At 35.1% G+C, this 19,517-nt stretch overlaps 5 protein-coding genes across 5 annotated transcripts; 2 read left to right on the top strand and 3 right to left on the bottom strand.

Annotated features, from left to right (window-relative positions):
* Positions 1 to 517: 517 nt before the first annotated feature.
* Positions 518 to 4,886, top strand: LOC126678869 (OVARIAN TUMOR DOMAIN-containing deubiquitinating enzyme 12). The gene is made up of 11 exons (XM_050373780.2): positions 518 to 749; positions 1,245 to 1,599; positions 1,682 to 1,848; positions 2,168 to 2,241; positions 2,590 to 2,644; positions 2,784 to 2,858; positions 2,976 to 3,049; positions 3,137 to 3,185; positions 3,550 to 3,634; positions 4,426 to 4,482; positions 4,693 to 4,886. Exons 2-11 carry the CDS (start codon positions 1,275 to 1,277, stop codon positions 4,752 to 4,754), a joined length of 1,023 nt encoding a protein of 340 aa, XP_050229737.1. The 5' UTR covers positions 518 to 749; positions 1,245 to 1,274; the 3' UTR covers positions 4,755 to 4,886.
* A 1,487-nt stretch (positions 4,887 to 6,373) lies between these two features.
* LOC126678499 (transcription factor PCF1-like) lies at positions 6,374 to 7,012 on the bottom strand. Its single transcript, XM_050373395.1, has one exon. It carries the CDS (start codon positions 7,010 to 7,012, stop codon positions 6,374 to 6,376), a length of 639 nt encoding a protein of 212 aa, XP_050229352.1.
* A 1,846-nt stretch (positions 7,013 to 8,858) lies between these two features.
* On the bottom strand, positions 8,859 to 10,160 carry LOC126677612 (transcription factor PCF1-like). The gene has a single exon (XM_050372311.2). It carries the CDS (start codon positions 9,739 to 9,741, stop codon positions 9,112 to 9,114), a length of 630 nt encoding a protein of 209 aa, XP_050228268.1. The 5' UTR covers positions 9,742 to 10,160; the 3' UTR covers positions 8,859 to 9,111.
* An 89-nt stretch (positions 10,161 to 10,249) lies between these two features.
* On the bottom strand, positions 10,250 to 14,866 carry LOC126677613 (uncharacterized). Its single transcript, XM_050372312.2, has 3 exons — positions 14,509 to 14,866; positions 11,282 to 11,478; positions 10,250 to 10,603 (listed from the first exon to the last, which is right to left on the bottom strand). Exons 1-2 carry the CDS (start codon positions 14,671 to 14,673, stop codon positions 11,320 to 11,322), a joined length of 324 nt encoding a protein of 107 aa, XP_050228269.1. The 5' UTR covers positions 14,674 to 14,866; the 3' UTR covers positions 10,250 to 10,603; positions 11,282 to 11,319.
* Positions 14,867 to 15,251: 385 nt separating this feature from the next.
* Positions 15,252 to 19,055, top strand: LOC126678121 (RNA polymerase sigma factor sigF, chloroplastic). Its single transcript, XM_050373005.2, has 9 exons — positions 15,252 to 15,525; positions 16,381 to 16,505; positions 16,588 to 16,715; positions 16,825 to 17,019; positions 17,113 to 17,380; positions 17,493 to 17,723; positions 17,923 to 18,063; positions 18,144 to 18,344; positions 18,613 to 19,055. The coding sequence occupies exons 1-9, from the start codon at positions 15,441 to 15,443 to the stop codon at positions 18,898 to 18,900; spliced, it is 1,662 nt and encodes a 553-aa protein (XP_050228962.1). The 5' UTR covers positions 15,252 to 15,440; the 3' UTR covers positions 18,901 to 19,055.
* The last annotated feature ends 462 nt before the right edge of the window (positions 19,056 to 19,517 follow it).

Genomic DNA, 19,517 nt, shown 5'->3' with positions numbered 1-19,517 from the left:
AATCACGAATGTTAAATTTTAAAATTCAGATTTAATTAGAGTAAAACTAAAGCATCCAACAACAAAAATACTTGAAAATTTGGAAACCTCATGATATGTAGGTTTTTCCTAACAATCTAACACCATTCAGAGTGCAATACACATGCTAATCACACTTTTGAATAAACTAATCATGAAAGCATAACGTATTAATAATAAAAATTGTCAAAATTTGAAAATTTGTCACTCCATTAAAATTAAAAAAAATTACTTCTAATGTTAAAACCAAATGCAAGGAGATTGTTGAAAATATATTTAAAAATTGCTTCCTGTGTTTCGATTATATATTTTAGTAGAAGATTTTAAAATATATACGATATTTAATATAATTAAAAATCTTATTAATTAAATTTGGATAAAAAAATACATCTTAATCCATCAAGTACTAAATGAAAAAAATTCATCATAATCAGCACTTGCAGCTAACTCATATACCTGAAAAAGCAAAAATGTCAATACAATCATAACCATACAATCAATTTGAAAAATTTGAAAACAAATCTTCACCGTCCAAATTATGTACCAATCAAATGAACCTCCGCCATACGATCCCGCTCCTTAATCAACCCATCTCCTCTCTCTTTCAGTTCCCTTTCATTTCTATAATCATCTTCTTTCTTTAACACTCCGCGGCAAACAGTATTTATAAATACACATTTACATTAACATAAATCAAAGTTTCAATCTTTTTTTGGATTCAACATAACCAGGTTAGTGGGTATCTGTTATTTTATTCAAAGATTCAATCTTTTTTCTTTTTAGTGTGTATAATTTATGATTATGGTTATGATTGTAGGGTTTATTTGCATTTAAAGTTTTGTGTATGTTTAGATTAGTTATGCATGTTTATGTTGTTGTTTATATTAAAATAGAGATTAAAAAGTGATTAAATTTTATAAGAGCTTTTAGTGTGTATTCCTTTTTGGGGTTTAAAGGATTTTTATGTTTGATTCATTATTAATATTAATAGTAATACCCTTCTTTGTTAAGTAATTGGTCTTTTAGAGAAAAGTTGATGATGATCTTGTGTTCAAAAGTTCAAGTTCTTGTGGGATCCACTTTTTGCATATTAGTATTAGTTTAATGGTTGACAGCTGGTGTTCATGTGACCTTAAGGTTTCTGTGTCTTAATCTTCAAGTTAAACTGAGTTAATGGTTATTTTGTGATTGGTATTATTTGAGAATTATTGTTGTTCTTGATTCAGGGTAGTGTTGGAGGGAGTGTTTATGAGTAAATGGCCATGTATGATCAAGATTCGTATGTAGTTCAATGGGGTCTTCGTCTTCTTGATGGGGATCCGCCCTTTTATTCCGGATATTATGGCGATGTTGTGCAAAATGAAGATAATTTTCATGGACAGTATATTAGAGATCATTATGATATATCAGATTGTTCTCATGTAGATAGTGATGAGATTATTGCTCGAACTTTGCAAGAAGAGTTTTCGCAGCTGGCTGTTGTTGAAGCTTCTGGATACACGTCGGAAAGAGAGGAGAATTTGCAAGAATCTGTTCAGGTGCATGATTGGCACTGCACACCAACAAGGAGCTACAGCTCAGGTATGTAGCGGAGAAGGACTTAATTCATTTTTATGAGTTCGGGTTTCCTTGGCGGTTCTAGCATGATGTTTATATTATGCAGATCATGAGAATAGTCACGAAGATTCTGATGGTATGGTCCCATCTAGTTCATGTTCTAGCCCTGGTAATGGGGAAGAAGAGTATTCTTATTCTCCAGAATATACTGATGAATATGCACTGGATGATGACGAAGTTGAAAGAAGGCTGAATCAAATGGTTCCTATCCCTGTAAGTTTGGTTTAGTTGCTTTAAATCATCATGGAAACATGTTACTGCGATTTGGGGTCAATTAGATTTTAGGCATTTGTTTAAATGTTTATTTTCCTTGTCTCACCACCTTCCTTTTGCTTGGAGTAAACTAGTAAGCATAAATTTACACAAATATGAGTATTAAAGTTGATCATTTATTCAAATCCTTATCAAGGAATAAATCGTCATATATTTAACATTGCAAATCATTGTGCAAATTATGTATGTGCTCTTTTTCTTGAGCCTAGAAAATTACCCGTGTTTGATATTTTCTTGTTATTTCTCTCCTTCTGCACAGCATGTCCCTAGAATTAATGGAGAAATACCTTCACTCGATGAAGCAACCTCAGACCATGAACGACTTCTCAATAGGTAATACAGTTAAAAAGTTTCATGAGCATTATCAAGAATGTGCCTTTCAAGGAGTATGCCTATCTTATATAATACTGAAATGAAGCAATGTCTTTATTGGCACTCTCAGAGCCAGAAATTACTGCTCTAGCTAAAGCTTGATGAAGGCAGTGATTTTATTTGTCCAGTTCTTATTATGTGTATTTATAGTTTGGTTGCGTTTGATCCAGGCCCGTTATTACTGTAGTGCATTCAGTTACATTTGTAAAAACTTTCATTCCCTTTTTTTTTCCCTTGGAAATCTTTATTCATCATAGTTTCTCTAATGGGTAGTGTTATTTTTTTGCTTACATAGTACCGTTAATCTAGATTGCAGTTATTTGGCTTTGATGAAGTTAAGGTTCAAGGAGATGGTAACTGTCAGGTAGTTTTTCTTTTTTTCACTTTTTTAATCTTCTTGTCCATCTTCTTGCTCCGGGCAAACCATATTAGTTTTATCGGTTGATATGGACATATATCAACAAAATTATGATAATTTACTGGTCTAAATCTGGCTTCTTCAGTTTCGTGCTTTATCAGATCAGTTATATGGCACACCAGATCGTCACAAAGTTGTGAGGCGACAGGTTGTGAATCAGGTTCGCGCTATTCCAGAACAAGTTCTTAACGATTTAACAAAAATTTATTGAATTTGTTATGATGGACATTTTATGAATCCTGATATTGTTTCCCTCCAATAATTTTGTAATCACTAGCTGAGATCTCATCCGGAAATATACGAAGGATACGTTCCCATGGAGTATGGTGACTACTTGAAGAAGATGTCCGGGTATTTAAACAACTTATTCTCTTTGTAGCTGATATTAAATAGGTTTGATTCATTATTTTGATTGTATTACTGTTTGGTTTATGCCAGGAGTGGTGAGTGGGGAGATCATGTCACATTGCAGGCAGCTGCTGATATGGTATGGTTTGTAACGACTTTGTTTAACTTTTTTATTTCATTTAGCATATAATGCCTAGGTGCTATCCCATGACTGGCTAAAGCTAAGATTTCCTAAGACATATACCACACTAAGTTTGCTTCGGTTATACTAACATTATTGTCTTGAAGGAGATGAGTTTGGTTCTTTGTCTCTATTATAAATTAATCTAAAAATAGCTTCCTGAAATTTAGTTAAGTCTATATCTGTGTTTTTGTTTATGTTTTATTAATTTATTTTTTATTTTTTAATAAACCTAGTGTATAGATGTATGCTTTCTTAAATTGTTAGATAAGCATTGGTGTTTTTTTGCTCCAATTATAACTCGTGAAAGTATCTAATGTAGTATGGTGTGAAGATACTAGTTATGACCTCTTTCAAGGACACTTGCTACATAGAGATTCTTCCGATCAACGAAAAGACAAAAAGAGGTAACATTTTTGGCCTTTCCTTCCTTTGTTAAGGAATAAAGTTACAGTGACATATTTTTCCCAGATATTGATCCATTTCATTCATATTTTATTTAGGAAATTTTGGAGTTATTGTTTCTTTTCTCTACTTCCAGCTTATGAATTTGTCTTGTATGATTTCAGTTTTGGAATATGTATGTTATGCTGATAATAACCGTAATAACAACTAACAAATTTTGTTGTAAGTTTTAGTATTGTCAGTTTGGCCTGATCAGGTAACTGACTTATTCCTTTCTGGGTAATGGCTTTATTCGATAATATGATCTTCATACGCTCTCGTCTGAGCTTTCATCATCTAGGTAGCACCAACACTTTATTCCATCAACTTTCCTGTTTCAAAAACGTGTCGGGAACTCGGCGTTTCGGAATCGAAATTCCGTTTTTAACATAGGAAACCTTAAAATAGCGCATCGTTTCACCGTGTCCGTGTCCGCGCTACCTAGTTCGTCATTGTTGGATCAATTTGTCGTCTTAATTCTGCTATGCAATAGCACTCGAGTTGGACTTATGTTGCTTCTCTTCGGTTACTTAGCTCTGAAGCACTGAAATTGAAATTTTAAATGAATATAGTCTCACACATAGTTAACATTGATTGTTTTGGCTATTAGTTGGCCTGCAACTCCACTTGTTCTTTCCTTTTCCCTTTTACCGTCAGGTTTTGGTTACAATATTGATTTCACATTTTATTCACAAATGGGATTTAAGTATTAATTTTGAAATATTTTAACAAAGAATTTGTGTTCCATATGCAGTAATTTTCTTGAGCTTTTGGGCGGAAGTACACTACAACTCTATCTATTTTCAAGGAGGTAATTTTTTTATTTTCTTGCTTCACCATCTATGGCATGGGATAGAAGGACATAATTGAACTATAGTTTTTTGTTTCGGAATGGGGAGGGTTTGTCGAACTTGTCAAACAATTCAAAGTAAATTAAGATGCTATTAATTACAAATTGAATGGCTTCTTCAGTTCTCGTCGCTTATGAGATTGATGAATCTCTTTTTTGGTTTTTATATAGATACAACTTCTAAAGAGCTAAGAAAGAAGAAGAAGTGGTGGAGTTTCGGACAGAGGCAGTAGAAATGGCTGGCCGATCTCCTTATCCGAGCTTCACTGCTGTTGCTGATTTTCGACTAATGTACACGCACAATGCTTCTTTGTGTTGTATTTTTTTAATCTCTAATTTAATCAATAAACTTTTGTTATGTATTATAGGCTCCATTGTATCTATCAGCATCTATCGGCTTTCATGTCCCATTTTTGCAGGCATGCTTTTAGAATAGAATGCCAAATCTTTCCAATGCAAGACGAAGAGGGAATGCTAAAGGCAGCATTGTTGTTAATCTTTATTCTATTGATATACACGACAAAAAGACGGAATTCATCATTATGTAGCAATATTCTTCTAAAACCGAACTTAATTGAAAAATAATGTTTTTTTCTTAAATTTCAAATTGAGCTGAACTAAATTTATTAGTTCAGTTTGGCTATTCAGTTTTACTTAATTTTTACACAGCTCTGCTTACCGGCATCAGATTTGCAGAGAAGCCTAATAGTATGTGATTGCATCCATTTTGAAGCACAAATTTGTTCTCTGCTCTGTTTTATTCAGTCCCCAAAAACTCATGCTGTTCACTGTAAATGTGATATGATCTTCCATTGTTTTCATCATAATTCATAAAACTAAAAGAGCAACCCGAGGTAGAAGATCAATTGCTAGGCGAAGCCAAAAATGGAAGTTGTTGCTTGGATGCAAATCAACCATATGAAGAATATCTTTACTTCTCAGTAGAATAGTGAACACCCCCACACCACATCATCGTTCTATGCCATTTTATGACGGCCTCTAATAGAATCAAGTCGGAATATTGGCAAAATTCGAACTCGATTCTAAAATTCGAAATTAAAAACTTGAACTATCAAGTTTTATTTCAAGAAATTTAAAACTCTAAAGGAGTGTGTCTCATAGCCTAGAGAAGAACACTAAAGACAGATCTGAAATAGGATCTATTATGTTATGATACATATCAATAGATTTAAGGGCAAGGTAATTCGACACTCCTGACATTTATCGTATTTTATATCTGTATAGATCTCGTTTTAGGATCAAACTATGTGATCCTTAAATCGTTGTTAATAATTAGAGTGTCTAATAAATGAAAAAAAATATTAATATTAACTGAAAAAACAATAAAGAATGAAATGTTTTAAAAATGGAATCAAAAAGTAAATAAAAGGATAAAATTGTAGACTATCTTATTGAATTTTCCTTTGTTTACAGTGAAATTATATTATTATAACTAAAAAAAATTATATTATTAATTTTGAAAATAAATAAATAAATATAAATATAAATGATAATAATAATAAATATAAAGAGAGTGAGATTAATTAAATTTAAATTAAGAATTTATATTTTGTAAGTCTATGATCTTATTAATTTAAGGAAAATTACTATTGCATTCACGAATGACAATTATTATATCATCTTCACTTCCAAGATCCAGCCTATGAAAATAAAAGAAATAATTCATGAAAATGATAAAAGTAAAAAAAGGATAAACAAATCGACCCCTCAAAATCTTTGCCAAAAGTACAGACTACAGTCACAGAGCAGAACACCTACGTATATAAATACTGTGTAATTTGATCTAAATCCTATTTTTATTCTGTTTTTTTTTTTAAATCCTTCCCTACATCTATTCTTGAGGACTATGATCCCCCCCAGCTCCAACTACATTTCCTTCCTCCTCCTCCTCCGGCTGCTTCTGCTGACGACGCATGCCACCAGTCTCGGCTGCAGCAGCTGGCTGCAGAAATAAAGCAGTAAACGGCAAATGCATATACTCCAAATTCGGACGGCAACTTGGTGCCGCCGCTAGAGCAAACAAGCCACGCCTCTGAATACTATTACCGGCAGCATTGCTAGTGTGAATCTTGCACGGAATGGATGGCGAAACGGAATATCTCGGAACAGCAGTACCGCTAGTTGTAGAAACAGGGTCTGAAGGTACAGTACCAGTGGCAGCAATAATGGAAGCCTCTGCATGACGGAGAAGCCACTCCACCGTTTCACCATCGGAACGATGGTTTAGTTCTCGGGTCAGTTGAAAGATCCGAGCAGCACAAAGGGCCGGAATTCTCACCCGCCTGCCACGCCCATTCACTTTGGTGTGGCGATCTTTGGACATGGATTTTCGAGGTTGAGCAAGTTGGGTAGCTGACTCAGTATTGAGTTTGTGCATGGGTATGGAGATGGGCAGTACCGAGTTGTTTAGGTTTGGGGTTTCTTGACGATGATGGTTGTTTGAGACATGGAGGATGATTTTAGAGCTCATTTTGGTTAAAAAGATTGAGAAATAATTTGTGGGTTTATATTATTTTCTTGATTTCGTGAAAAAGATTGAAGCTTTGGTAATGAAATTGAGGTTTTCATAGGGTTTTATAGAGGGTAGAATGTGAGAAAATGGAGGATCTTTTTTGAAGATGATGGGTGCAAATGAAAAGAAGGGACGTCTGTGGGGCTAGAAGGGGATTCTGTGGACCACTTTTCAACCATTGATATGTATGTGGGGTACACGTGTCATGTGGGGGAATCAAAGATGATGATGTGGTCCCACTGTTTAATTACAGATGATATCCAAGTTGTTTGTGGGACCAGGGCCACAGTCACAACGAAGAAGAAGATCATCTCTAATGGGATATTTGAAGAAATACTGGTGTCATCTCTAATAGGATATTCTCCATAAGAAAAGTACAATATCTACCAACTATTTTAACGAGTGAGCTCAAACTAATAATAGAAATCAGATTTTGATCTTTTTTACATAATACAGTTTTAATTTTTTTTTGGATATGATGTGTGATTTGATTTCGTATTATATTTTAAAAGATAGAGTGATTGATAGAGATAATTTAAGAGATGATCAAAGTGTATTTTGATTATTAAAATTTAAATTTTATTTGAATCATTTATCTTTAATACTCTAAAGAAGTAAGAACCACCTTACCATGCCTAAGACAAAGTTCATAAGCATCCGTCTCATTAGTTTACTTTTTTCTGCAGAATTCCTTCATTAGCATATAATATTAATATGTAACTATATTTGAGATCAAAAAGTAAAATTGTAACTACTTTTAAATGTTAAGAGTTGGTTCAATCGGTATGTTCAAAATTTAACTACAAAAATATTTTGGCTGAATACATAGTTTGACCCCTGAACTTGTACCCTTTTACCCATCTAACCTCTAAACTTAACGTCTCACCCATCGAACCTATAAACTTGTTAAATAATCCGATTTGACCCCTGAACTTGATAAAAACGTAAACATTGAACCCCTCCGTACACAATTTCTTCTAGAATGTTTCAAGTGACAGGTGGCACGGAGGGGTTCAATATTTACGTATTTATCAAGTTTAGGGGTTAAATCGGATTATTTAACAAGTTCAGAGGTTCGATAGGTGAGACGTTAAGTTTAGAGGTTAGATGGGTAAAAGGGTACAACTTCAGAGGTCAAACTATGTATTAAGCCAAAATATTTTACGTTCAAAACCGAATACAACTATGAACATACAGTCGACCCTCTGATAATTAATAAACATGGTGGATCAAAAATTTATTAATTATTAGAATTATTAATTTATTGAATTTATATAAAAAAATTATAAAAGATATTTTAAAGCATCTACATTAATAGACCTAATATTAATATTATATTATAAAAAACTAAATAAATACACTTTACAATCACTCAATTTAAAAGAAATAATTTTATATTCAATTTAAAAAATATCAATTGATATCAAACTAAAAAATTATTATTAAGAAATTGTATTCATAAAGTAAAATAATTTTTAATATTTTTTATACTAGAGATACTTTACTTATTTTAATTTATTTATCTAATAACTTTTAAAATTTCTCAAAAGAATAATAAAGTCATAATTTGATGGTATTTTAACTTCCACTTTATGAATTAAGGTTAGTATTGCCTCAAATAAATCATCAATTGTTATATATTTTTTTAAAAAAATCTCTCTAATAATTAATATTTATATAGAATATATTTTAAATTTTATTAATTATTAAATAATAGAATTATTAATTATCCGACGTGGAACGAAGTTGGTTCTTTCAATTTTCTATTAATTATTAGAATTATTAATTTATAGAATATTAACTATTAGAGGGTCGACTGTACTTTTATATTATCAAACCAAATCGAATGGAGAAATCATATCCTAATCGAAACCCACAAATCAAATCAAGAACACATACCAATTCCCAACGTTTGATTCATAACCCACCAGAGTAAATAAAAACCTAATTGGACCCACCAAAAAAACCTGAAAACGACAAAACCCCACAAATTACAAAAAGATACCTATACTTTATTAATACTGTAATGTTGATCCAAATCCTAAATTTCATTTTGTCTACATATGCTCTGGATGATTATCATCCCCGACTCCAAGCACCTCCTCCTCCTGGTGGCGGTGCTGACGCATGCCACCACCCTCGGCGGCTGAGGCAGTACACATAACAGAAGCTGGCTGTAGCAGCAAAGCAGTAAAAGGCATATGTCTATACTCCAAATCAAGACGGCAATTCGGCGCCGCCGTCAGAGCAAACATGCCCTGCCCATGAACAACGCCACCGCCAGCAATACTAGTCTGAATCTTGCACGGAACAGACGGCGAAACGGATGATATAGGAACCGCACCAATAGTGGTAGAAACAGGGTCTGACGGTACAGTGCCAGTACCAGTCGCAGCAATAATAGAAGCCTCCGCGTGTCGGAGAAGCCACTCCACCGTTTCACCATCCGAACGGTGGCCTAGTTCCCGGGTCAGCTGAAAGATCCGAGCTGCACAAAGGGCTGGCATCCTGACCCGTCTCCCACGCCCATTCACTTTGGTATGGCGGTCCTTGGATATGGGTTTTTGAGGTTGAGCGAGTCGGGTAATAGTAATGCGTTTGGGTTGTGACTCAGTCATGAGTAGGGGTGAATTGTTTAGGTTTGGGGTTTCTTGGTGATGCTTATGGAAAATGATTTTAGAGCTCATTTTGATAAAAGTTTGAGAAATAATTTGTGGGTTTTGTTTGGTTTTTTGATTTAATGAAAAAAGATTGAAACTTTGGGAAGATTGAGATTCAGAGGAGATGATTTATTAGGGTTTTATACAAAGAGTAGCAGTAGTGGAAATGAAAGAAAATGGATTGATGAAGATGATGATGAATGAAGGAAAAGGGAAAGAAAAAATGTGTGGGGCTTTAAGGGGATTCTATGGACCCCATTGAGGGTAAAACTGTAAAAAACTGATATAGAAGTAACTTTTCAGCCGTTGATTTATAAGTGTGGGGGCTGTAAAAGTTTACGTGTCATGCAGGGGACCAAAGATGATGTGGGGTCCTCTATTAGGTCCAGTGTGGGGTCTGTGTCGTTCTCTCCATTAACAGATTATGTGCAAAGTTGTCTGTGGGCCACAGTGGTAATTCTGGGCAGGGCCACACCTAAGACACAAGATTAAGGTGATTTTTTTTTAGTTCAATTCGATTTATTAGAAAATGAAATATTTTGGTTTAATTCGATTAAATATTTTAAAAAATTAATTACTTAATTTGGTTAAGTTTAGCTTTTGCACTCCCAAAGAAGGCCAAGGCCATAAATATCCCCTATCCATTAATACTCAAGAAACAGAGATCTATTGAGCTGCACTCAAAACTTCCTCTTATCTTCATAGCACCTCAGTATTCACCAAAATGGTTCAACTGGTTCCATCCTCATAGCAGTACATTGAGTGAACCTCAAACTACCCAATGAAACCTGTGCATTGTAGTATTTCTCTTTTGTTCATCTAGCCAACTTCTGCTTCCGTTGCGAGCTGCAATCAGTGATCAAGAGATTGTTGCATGTCCTCATCCAAACTGAAAATTAACAAATGCCAATTTGATCAAAATATCTAAAATTTTGTCGAACAAAATCAATTTGTAAATAGAGCTCATGCAACTCTATATGGAAAATCACAAGAACGTAAAAGTGTGCATATGTAGCTAGTGTAAATTGTAACAGCATTAACTGAAAATCTAGGAACTACAAAAATATGACAGAAGTCTCTAGTTACTAACTTCTAAGAAAGATGGAACCATAAAGTTCACTCACTTCTTCTCAGCACCTCCCCACCAGCCCCGAAATAATAACCAAATAACAAATTTACAACCTTAAAATAGACCACGATAAGAACAGAAGAGTTGTATAAGATTGCAAATACACACTGATGTTCCCTAGTTTGCACAACAATAAAAACCATGAGAAAAAAGCAGATCCTTGAATCTATCTCATCTCGAGGAGAACGCTGGACATAATCTACATGCTACAGTTACAAATTCTACACAACAGAAAGTAATCAAACTTGGACTTCTTAGTTGTAGGTTCATTTTGACATTAATAAAACAATCAAAACCTGGAAGAACTTCATTACGATAAAGCAAATCAAGAATAATAATACAAAAAGATAAATCATATGTTTACATGTCAATATAATAAAACTGAACATCTGAAACCCCACCGGACAATAATTAAGTTAAGCAAAATCATATGTTTACCTCAAATTGCATGATTTGACAGATCAGGCTGAGGTCTGCTATTGATTGTTGCTCTCCTCCAACCAAGAATGGTCCACTATATCGGTGAGCCAAACCGTCTTTAGAGTATTTAGAGCACAAGACAATAGCTTCTCACCTTCAGCAACTGCTTCCATGTTCAGAGGCAAGCCGAGCACAGGTGTTTGAAACATACAAAACTGGAAGGCAAAGGCAGCACATCAATGTCACACAGCACATTAGAGAAGGGAAATTAGGCAAACACATTTGCGTAGCAAATAGCCAAATACACACAAATGTAGTCAGGCGAGCAGTTTAGAGGATTCAAAGCAGAATCTGAAGTGTGAACTGGCCAGCAGTAAAATAACCTCCTGTACATCACTAATTCGTATTATGCTGAACTATGGTAAGCATTCGTAGATTTAACACCTACTACTACATCTTTATATCTACACACTCAAAGCCAAAGGGGAGCCATTGTACTACATCTATGGAGGCTCAACTTGGATCTTCCATTACATAATTAATTGACTAAACAAAAAGAAAGTGCAGCTAGTTAACTACATTACTCCAGAAGATGGACGGATTCTTTTGGCTAGAATTATTCTTACCAGATGAAAATTACATAAAAATTATTGTTTTATTGATCGAGGTTTCGCCATATAAAGACGGTGAATGAAAAATGGTTAGCTTGAGGGAAAAGACAAGAAAAAAAAAGCAAAAGTAGACACACAGTAAGTGAGAAACTACACGACCAGTCTTGACCTTCATACAGTAGTACGAACTCATGATTTTACTTGTTATTTTGGTCAAAATAAAGAAAACAAATCGAATTTGAGGTTGAGAATATGAGAAATCTTATCCCATTCAGAACCATTCTTATTGTTGCAACTTTCCATAAGATAGGAAAAACATTCAAAATTCCCAAGATGTCTCAAGTTGGAGAGGCCTTTCATTGCTGCTTTTGTTGGTAGATACTTCAGATTGGAACAATTAAAAATATCTAGGGACTGAAGAGAAGAAATGTTGCCCAACCACTCCGGCAAAGCTTCCAATTTATCAGAACTCAATATAGCCAAATACTTGAGGTTGAGGCATTGAATTTGATGAGGCAGAGACTTAAGATTATTCCCATAAGATTATTCCCATATATTTCTAATTCTTCAAGAGAATGAATATTTTGGATTGAGATCAGAAAAATGACTCAAACTTTCACAATCTACGATTTTCAAAGAAATAAGAGAATTTAGTCTCCCTAAATCTTTAGAAATAGATGTCAGCCCGAAACATTCATCTATGCTCAATTTCTCCAAGGACGTAAAGGATTGCAGCGAACTCGGAAGACACGTTAGTTTACTGCAATTACTTATCCTCGAACATTTAAGACAAGTGAAGGAATGGATTTCGTCAAATAAATAACTCAATTGATCGCACTTTTAGGTTTTCAGTTTTACGAGAAATAAAGGAAGACTTGTTGTTGGGATCTTTGTCAATTGTGAACATGAGTGGATGCTCAATTCTTTGAGGCAATGGAAAACAACAACTGTCTCACTGTCACCTAGCTCTGGTGCCCTCCATTCAGCTAGCTTCTCTAACCAACTTAAACTAATATTCAATGCAGGAAACAACCTTTGTCCATTGCTTGTGCCACCACCACTATTGATGCCATAGAATTCATTCCCGATATTTTTTATTTTCTCCATCCAGCTTATTTCGAGATATTTGAGACTTAGAAGATATCCGAGGCTCGGGATTTGCTCACAGTTACTACAGCAAGTTAACATCAGTTCCATCAAGTTATTAAATAGCGTGAAACTACCACCTTCATTGGGAACTTGCATTCTCAACAGCCACGGAGGAAAATTTCCACCCATATAATCCATAATCTGTATGTTCTCAATGTTTGGATGAGGCTCCAGTTCATCCAACACTTCTTCATTGTTGTTATTTTCTATAAATTGATAATTCCATATAAATTCTAGGATGTTATCTTCTTCTTCTTCTTCTTTAGATTTGCTTTCTCAGCTTCTTCCTTATCTCTCACACTCTCGAGATGATTTAAGGTCACCTTTCCTCTTAGTTCATTTAAGCATTCCAATTCTTGAATGCTCCCTCCCCTATTACTACCCACAACAAATAATGGCAACCTTTTCAAGACAAGTTAACCTCCCCAATCCACTCGGCATCTGCTCATCCATGGAAAATTGAATATTCTTCAAGCTGACCAGATTGCTCATTTTATCTCTAGGATGCTCCTCAAGCTACCTGCATCGAAGGAATCGCAAAGTTTGCAAACCATAAAGAGTGGTGAGACTCAGACAACGCTTTAAGGTTAGTCTCTGAGACATCAAGACATCTCAAAAGTTTACAGTCACCAATTGGAGATGGATACTCTTCAATCACAGCGCCTTTCAAGTTTGGAGTCTGCAAGTTTTTTAACTTCCACCATGACTCATCAAGGACCATATCCTTCAAATAGGAAGGCAAATGATCAAAAGTTAGTTTTAATATAGACTTCACGTTATCCTTATAATCGGATGCATCCAAAACTTTGCTATTCTTAATTGACACCCAAGCTTCCTTTTCCCTCCTCAAATCTAATGTCCCACCTAAAACTTTTGCAGCTAAGCGTACTCCACTTTTTCTTGCAATCTCCTTCCCAATCACCTCCAAATCTAAAGGAACAGACATTTCTCTATTTCCTTTCACCCTTCCCTCAATAATGGACCAGCAATCATCATCACTCAACAAATTCAAATTATGCCTAAGCCCACAAGAAGACTCCACTAAAAGATGCGACCTCCTCACTACGAGTGGCAACAGCTATGGCATTTCCCTTATTGCGGTTGATCTTCAACAAACGCATAATATAAACTATGCCATTACCTTATCAACTGAGCAAATGCGTTTTTTCCTACACCGCCCATGCCCACAATGGGAATGACATCAAGAACTTGGTGATCACAAAAGTTAGTCAACAAGTTGACAACTTTGGACACGTCAGCCTCCCTCCCAAAGATAGGGTTTTCGGGTACCGAGTCAGTGACTCGGTTCAAGTCAATCTGTGGCATAATTCGTTCTCTAGTGATGACTTGAAGTCCAAAAGAACTGCCATTTCGAATCTTATCTAACAAATCATTAAAATCCCTAATTTTATGAGCAAATTTCGAGCGAAAAAACGCCTTTTTAGCAGAGCCAGTGATTTCGGAAATTGGATTAAAGCTCCGTACCTTTTTTTCTTGGTTTTGGTTCTCTAATGTTCGACGAAGATCTTCATAGATTACCTCCTCAAGAACATCTTCAGCATCATAAGCAGCTTCTTTGAGCTGATTCAGCCAGCGATTCACACTCTTGAGGTTGAGGGTCATCTGTTTCTCTTCGGCAACCAACATCATGTCACAAACCTCGTCGAGTGAGTTTCTGAAGCGATCGAGTTCATCGCCGAGATACCCAGCAAGTTTGATCTCGTCGGCGATAAAGGTAAGGGATTCTTGCAAGAGTTTTTTCCACCACGAAGCTGAAAATAATCTCCGCCATTTTTTTTTGTATTAGTCAACTAGCTAATGTTACAGGTGGTTGCATACTGAAAATGAACAACGAAGAAATGGGTCAAATACATGGGCTTGATAAATCGAGCAAAGAGTCAACTCGGCCCTTGAATTAGGATCAAACAAGATATTTAAATTTTTTAATCAATTAAATCTCCAAATTTATATTTTTAAAATCAAATACTGTAAATCACTTTTAATCATTCAGTTAGATTTTAATTTTTTATAATTTAAACCAAATAATTTTTAATTTGTATATTTCAAACATGTGGCTTATTTGTTCGAGAAACATAAGTTTAAAGATCGAATTAACTAAACATAATTAAAAGTGACTTATTTGACTAGGAGACTCAAATTTGAGGGTCGGAATGGCCCTTTGTTAAAAAAAAATCAGTCGGACAAAACCTGATCTTTTGAAACAAGAAGATTGAATTTGCCCATTAGTTTTAGAGGTCTGAAACTATTGTTCTGCAACTGTTCAAGTGCTTCACTTATATGTTTTTCTTCTTATCTCCTATTGTTTTAGGACTAGGATTACTGCGACTAGGCATATAAAAACCATGAACTTTAATGGGAAACATTGAATTGAATTCATACCATTGGAATTTTATCAAATGGAGACTGCAAGAACCTTGCTTTCTTCTCCTCCGTCGCCATTTCCTCTAAGAACTCACCTCAAGAATTGTCTCTCTTCTTCAGGTACACTTTATAGTTATCTCAACTTCACAGTTTCTAATCACAAATTTGTATTCTTGTTTGTTTTTGCTGCTGCTGTTGTTCTTCCATTTAATTTCCCTGCACAATACTAGAAAAGACTCTGCTTTTAGAGTTCTGGATTTCATGGTGGTAGTTGCATTCAAGCTTTTTTAGTCTCTTTGATTATTGTTAATTTTGCATTTAGGTAGCTTCTTATCATTTCCTAAGATTTCTAAGATGGCCATTGGAAGAAAAGCTTATTATTTTTAATCTATTGTGTAGTAATTTATTTAGTTCATGAAAACTAGTTTGTTAGTGGAAGTTCTTTTAGGAAGAGAAGCCTCTTAACTGCTGCCTCTATTAAGTGTCCTGCTATTGGATTGACTACAGAACTATGGCTACGTTTGGTTCGGGTTCGGAATAGAATAGCTATTAATGCCTATTACTTACTTTGGTTTACGGAATAGCAACTCCATCGAATTGCTATTCCATGATTTTGTGCGGTAATTACTCCTCTCAAAAGGTAAAGAATAATTATTCTATTACTTATGGAATTGCTACTTCATTTCATGTTATTCTATTCCGTGAACCAAACATGGCCTATGTTGCACATAAACGTAAACATAGAAAACGGCAAAACAACATTTTTTGCAAGATTAGGCTATATATATAAAGTTTCAGAGTTTGAGAAGCATTTTGTGAAATAGAAATGAACGAAGCGTGGGACTCGATAAGTTTTCGTGCAACATAGCTACAATTTAATTAGAGATTACCTTTCTGTGTCAAAGTAGGATTACATGTGTTATTTTATGGAATTTTGAAATCTTGTTTATGCATATGAATTATGATCTTTTGCAGTTGTAATGCTTCATGAACAAGCAGTTTCTGCTGTCACTTCAGCTCCAACCACTTCAATAGCTAGAAATTTTCCTACTTCGGTTCTTATGCAAGAGCAGCGTGATGAGTTAAGGCGAATGTCTCAGGTTATATTCTCATTACAAATACTATCTTAAAATGGGAATGATGTTCATGATAGCTCAAAATTTTCAGGGTGTTTTGTTATAGGTAACATTGGATAGGAGGCAGATGGAATCCAGGACCTTAGTTCCTGAAGGGAATAATTCTGGTGAAGCAGATCAACTAATGTACAACTATGATCGACTCTTGCTTTCCTGGCCCAGCTTTTCAAATTTGTAAGATGAGCTAAACCTTGTTCTCTTGATACATGCATCAATTTTCTTATGTTTTATACTTTTGGTTCCTGAATATTGTTCTTCTATGGTATCCTATTTCCTGTTAAAGACTGTCTCCTCAACAAACTGGACAAAGTCCATCCTGGTCGTTGACTATGCAGTCTGTCACAACCAATAAAGACGAGTTCATGGCTGTTGAATCGACCGATGTGATTGACCTTGCTAAGAAAGCTTTATCCGCCTCTAAAGAAGCAGCGTTACTAGCTCAGAAATGCACTGTTCTTGATGATACAGTTTCTACTAGGTTTGTTTCTTTGGAGCTCTCATGTTTCCACATTAATGTGTTCATTCAGGTAGAGCTTCAATTATTCAGGACTCACATCTTAAATTTTTGCAGTTTTGGGTCCGTAGATTCATCTAATCATTCAACCGAGGAGGTAAAAACTGTTAGGTCAACGCGGCGTTTAAAAAGGCAGTCTAAGAATCGGAGGGGGACAAAAACAAATGAAATTTTTCATGAGCCTTATAGTTCTAGAAAAGCTGGTGTACACAAAAAGAATGAAGGAGTTGATCCAAAGGATCCCCTTCGATTTTTTTTGTGGGGCCCAGAAACAAAACAACTGCTGACAGCTAAGGAAGAGACTGAATTGATTGCTCAAGTGCAGGTGTTTGCCTGATCTCAATGTTTGTTTTGTAAAATGCTATTATTAAAAAAGCTGGAGGCACTTGGTTTATGGAATATCTTATTCTGTTTCTGTACATGGCAATGTGAAACAGGACCTAATGAGGTTGGAGGAGGTGAAAGACAAGCTTAAACTTCAATTTGGCCGCGAACCGACCTTTGTTGAATGGGCTGATGCTGTTGGGCATAGCTACTCGGTCATGCAATCACAAATTCACTCTGGAAACAGAAGCCGAGAAAAGCTGATTAATGCAAATTTGCGGATGGTAGTTCACATTGCTAAACAATATCGAGGCCGTGGTCTCAGCCTTCAGGATTTACTGCAGGTAAACAGAAAGCCTCACAGGGTGGCATTTCTTTCATTCCACTGTTTAATAAAAAAAATGCATAATTTGGCGTATAGATAGGTGAATTTAGCGACGTGGTAGGTGTAGCTATTATGAAACTTATCACCTTGGAAATATATGGCTTGATGAGGGTGACTTCTAATTACTACATTTCTGTTTGTTCTTGATATTGTTCCAGAGGGGAAGCATCGGCCTTATGAAGAGCATTGAGAAATTCAAACCACAAGTTGGTTGCCGGTTTGCCACGTACTCATACTGGTGGATAAGACAGACTGTTAAGAAGGCCATATTTCAGCATTCTAGGACGATTCGTTTACCGGTATTGAAAATTATACTCTTAATTGTTCTTTTACCTTTTCGTCTGCTGTTTCAAATCATCATGCTTGTAGTTCTTGGCAGGAAAATGTTTACCATATCCTGGCAAAAGTTTTGGAGGCAAAAAGGTCGTATATCCAGGAAGGAAATCGCAAGCCGACCAAAGATGAATTAGCAAAACGTACCGGAATTACAGTTGAGAAGTTGGAGAGGTTACTATGTTTAACTAGAATGCCATATTCAATGCAACAACCTGTGTGGGCAGACCAAGGAACTACTTATCAGGTACGTATTTGCTTCTTTTATTCATCCGATATGCATTAGGCAGCTTTATTTACAACCCAGTAGAATACGACGTTGTACAACTGAAAGCCTGTAATGGTAAACGGTGCACTTATTATGCATCCATCACCACCTATGTTGCATGGAAACTTTTTCAGTCTTATGTTTCAGAGTTTTATTTCCGTTTACAAATAAGTTTATGAAACTCCGGAATTCTATATTGATAACATATTCTTGTAGATCTGCTTATCTCCTCTCTTTATATTCGCAGGAGGTAACTGCAGATACTGAAGTTGAGATCCCGGAGTTATCGGTGGCGAAGCAATTGATGCGGAAACATGTCCGCGGCCTCTTAAAGATTTTGAACCCGAAAGAGAGGCAGATAATTAAGTTGAGATTTGGCATTGAGGACGGAAAACAGAAATCGTTATCTGAAATCGGAAATGTGATTAGTTTGTCTAAGGAACGGGTGCGACAGTTAGAAAGCAGAGCATTGTACAAGCTCAAGCAGTGTCTTGATAGCCATGGACTAGAAGCTTATGCAGATTTAATTGTTTAGATGTAGAGACAGAATGCTGATGCCATTCAAATTGTGATATATTGTATTTACTGTAAAATATAATGCATACTCTTCGTCAAGTGCAAGAGCCTCAAGTTGATCACTTTTTTCTTGGACAAGTTCTTGAATGCAATCAGCCTACATTTTATTTCCCATACCTTTTTTCTTTTCTATGTTTAGGAATTTACTTGGAAAATGTATTTTTAACTTTAAATACTAAACACTGAATTTAGAAGTGTGCGAAACTGAGACAAACCGAACTTATAAATCCGCTTCTTTTCTGTTTGAAATTATAATTTTTTAATTTATTAAGTTTTGTTTGGTTTGAAATAATAATACTCCCTCCGTCCCGTTTAAGAAGGGACATATCTCAAAATTTTTTGTCCCACATAAGAAGGTCAAATCATGATTTTTGTGCCACTTTATAAAGAATTATCTCTTATACCCCTATTTTCTCTTTCTATAGTTAATGCTAATACTCTACACACAAACTATAAGACAATAATTAATAAGGGTAAAATAAGAAAACATAAGAGTAGTTATTATTTTCTTAATCTATGTGTAAAAGGGATATGTCCCTTCTTAAGTGGGACGGAGGGAGTATAAAGTTATTAAAA

The sequence above is a fragment of the Mercurialis annua genome, linkage group LG4, assembly GCF_937616625.2.
Source record: "Mercurialis annua linkage group LG4, ddMerAnnu1.2, whole genome shotgun sequence".
Classification (NCBI taxonomy): Eukaryota; Viridiplantae; Streptophyta; class Magnoliopsida; order Malpighiales; family Euphorbiaceae; genus Mercurialis; species Mercurialis annua.
This window is presented reverse-complemented; position numbering and strand designations above follow the sequence as displayed.

Coding starts and splice junctions, on each gene's coding strand:
- LOC126677613 (XM_050372312.2), bottom strand. CDS start 14,673: ATGATGTTGGTTGCCGAAGAGAAACAGATGACCCTCAACCTCAAGAGT. Junction 11,479..14,508: donor ACCAAAACCAAGAAAAAAAG/GTACGGAGCTTT, acceptor TTTGCCTTCCAG/TTTTGTATGTTTCAAACACC.
- LOC126678869 (XM_050373780.2), top strand. CDS start 1,275: ATGGCCATGTATGATCAAGATTCGTATGTAGTTCAATGGGGTCTTCGT. Junction 3,635..4,425: donor CAACGAAAAGACAAAAAGAG/GTAACATTTTTG, acceptor TTCCATATGCAG/TAATTTTCTTGAGCTTTTGG. Junction 4,483..4,692: donor CTCTATCTATTTTCAAGGAG/GTAATTTTTTTA, acceptor GTTTTTATATAG/ATACAACTTCTAAAGAGCTA.
- LOC126678121 (XM_050373005.2), top strand. CDS start 15,441: ATGGAGACTGCAAGAACCTTGCTTTCTTCTCCTCCGTCGCCATTTCCT. Junction 17,020..17,112: donor GATGATACAGTTTCTACTAG/GTTTGTTTCTTT, acceptor AAATTTTTGCAG/TTTTGGGTCCGTAGATTCAT. Junction 17,381..17,492: donor AATTGATTGCTCAAGTGCAG/GTGTTTGCCTGA, acceptor AATGTGAAACAG/GACCTAATGAGGTTGGAGGA.
- LOC126677612 (XM_050372311.2), bottom strand. CDS start 9,741: ATGAGCTCTAAAATCATTTTCCATAAGCATCACCAAGAAACCCCAAAC.
- LOC126678499 (XM_050373395.1), bottom strand. CDS start 7,012: ATGAGCTCTAAAATCATCCTCCATGTCTCAAACAACCATCATCGTCAA.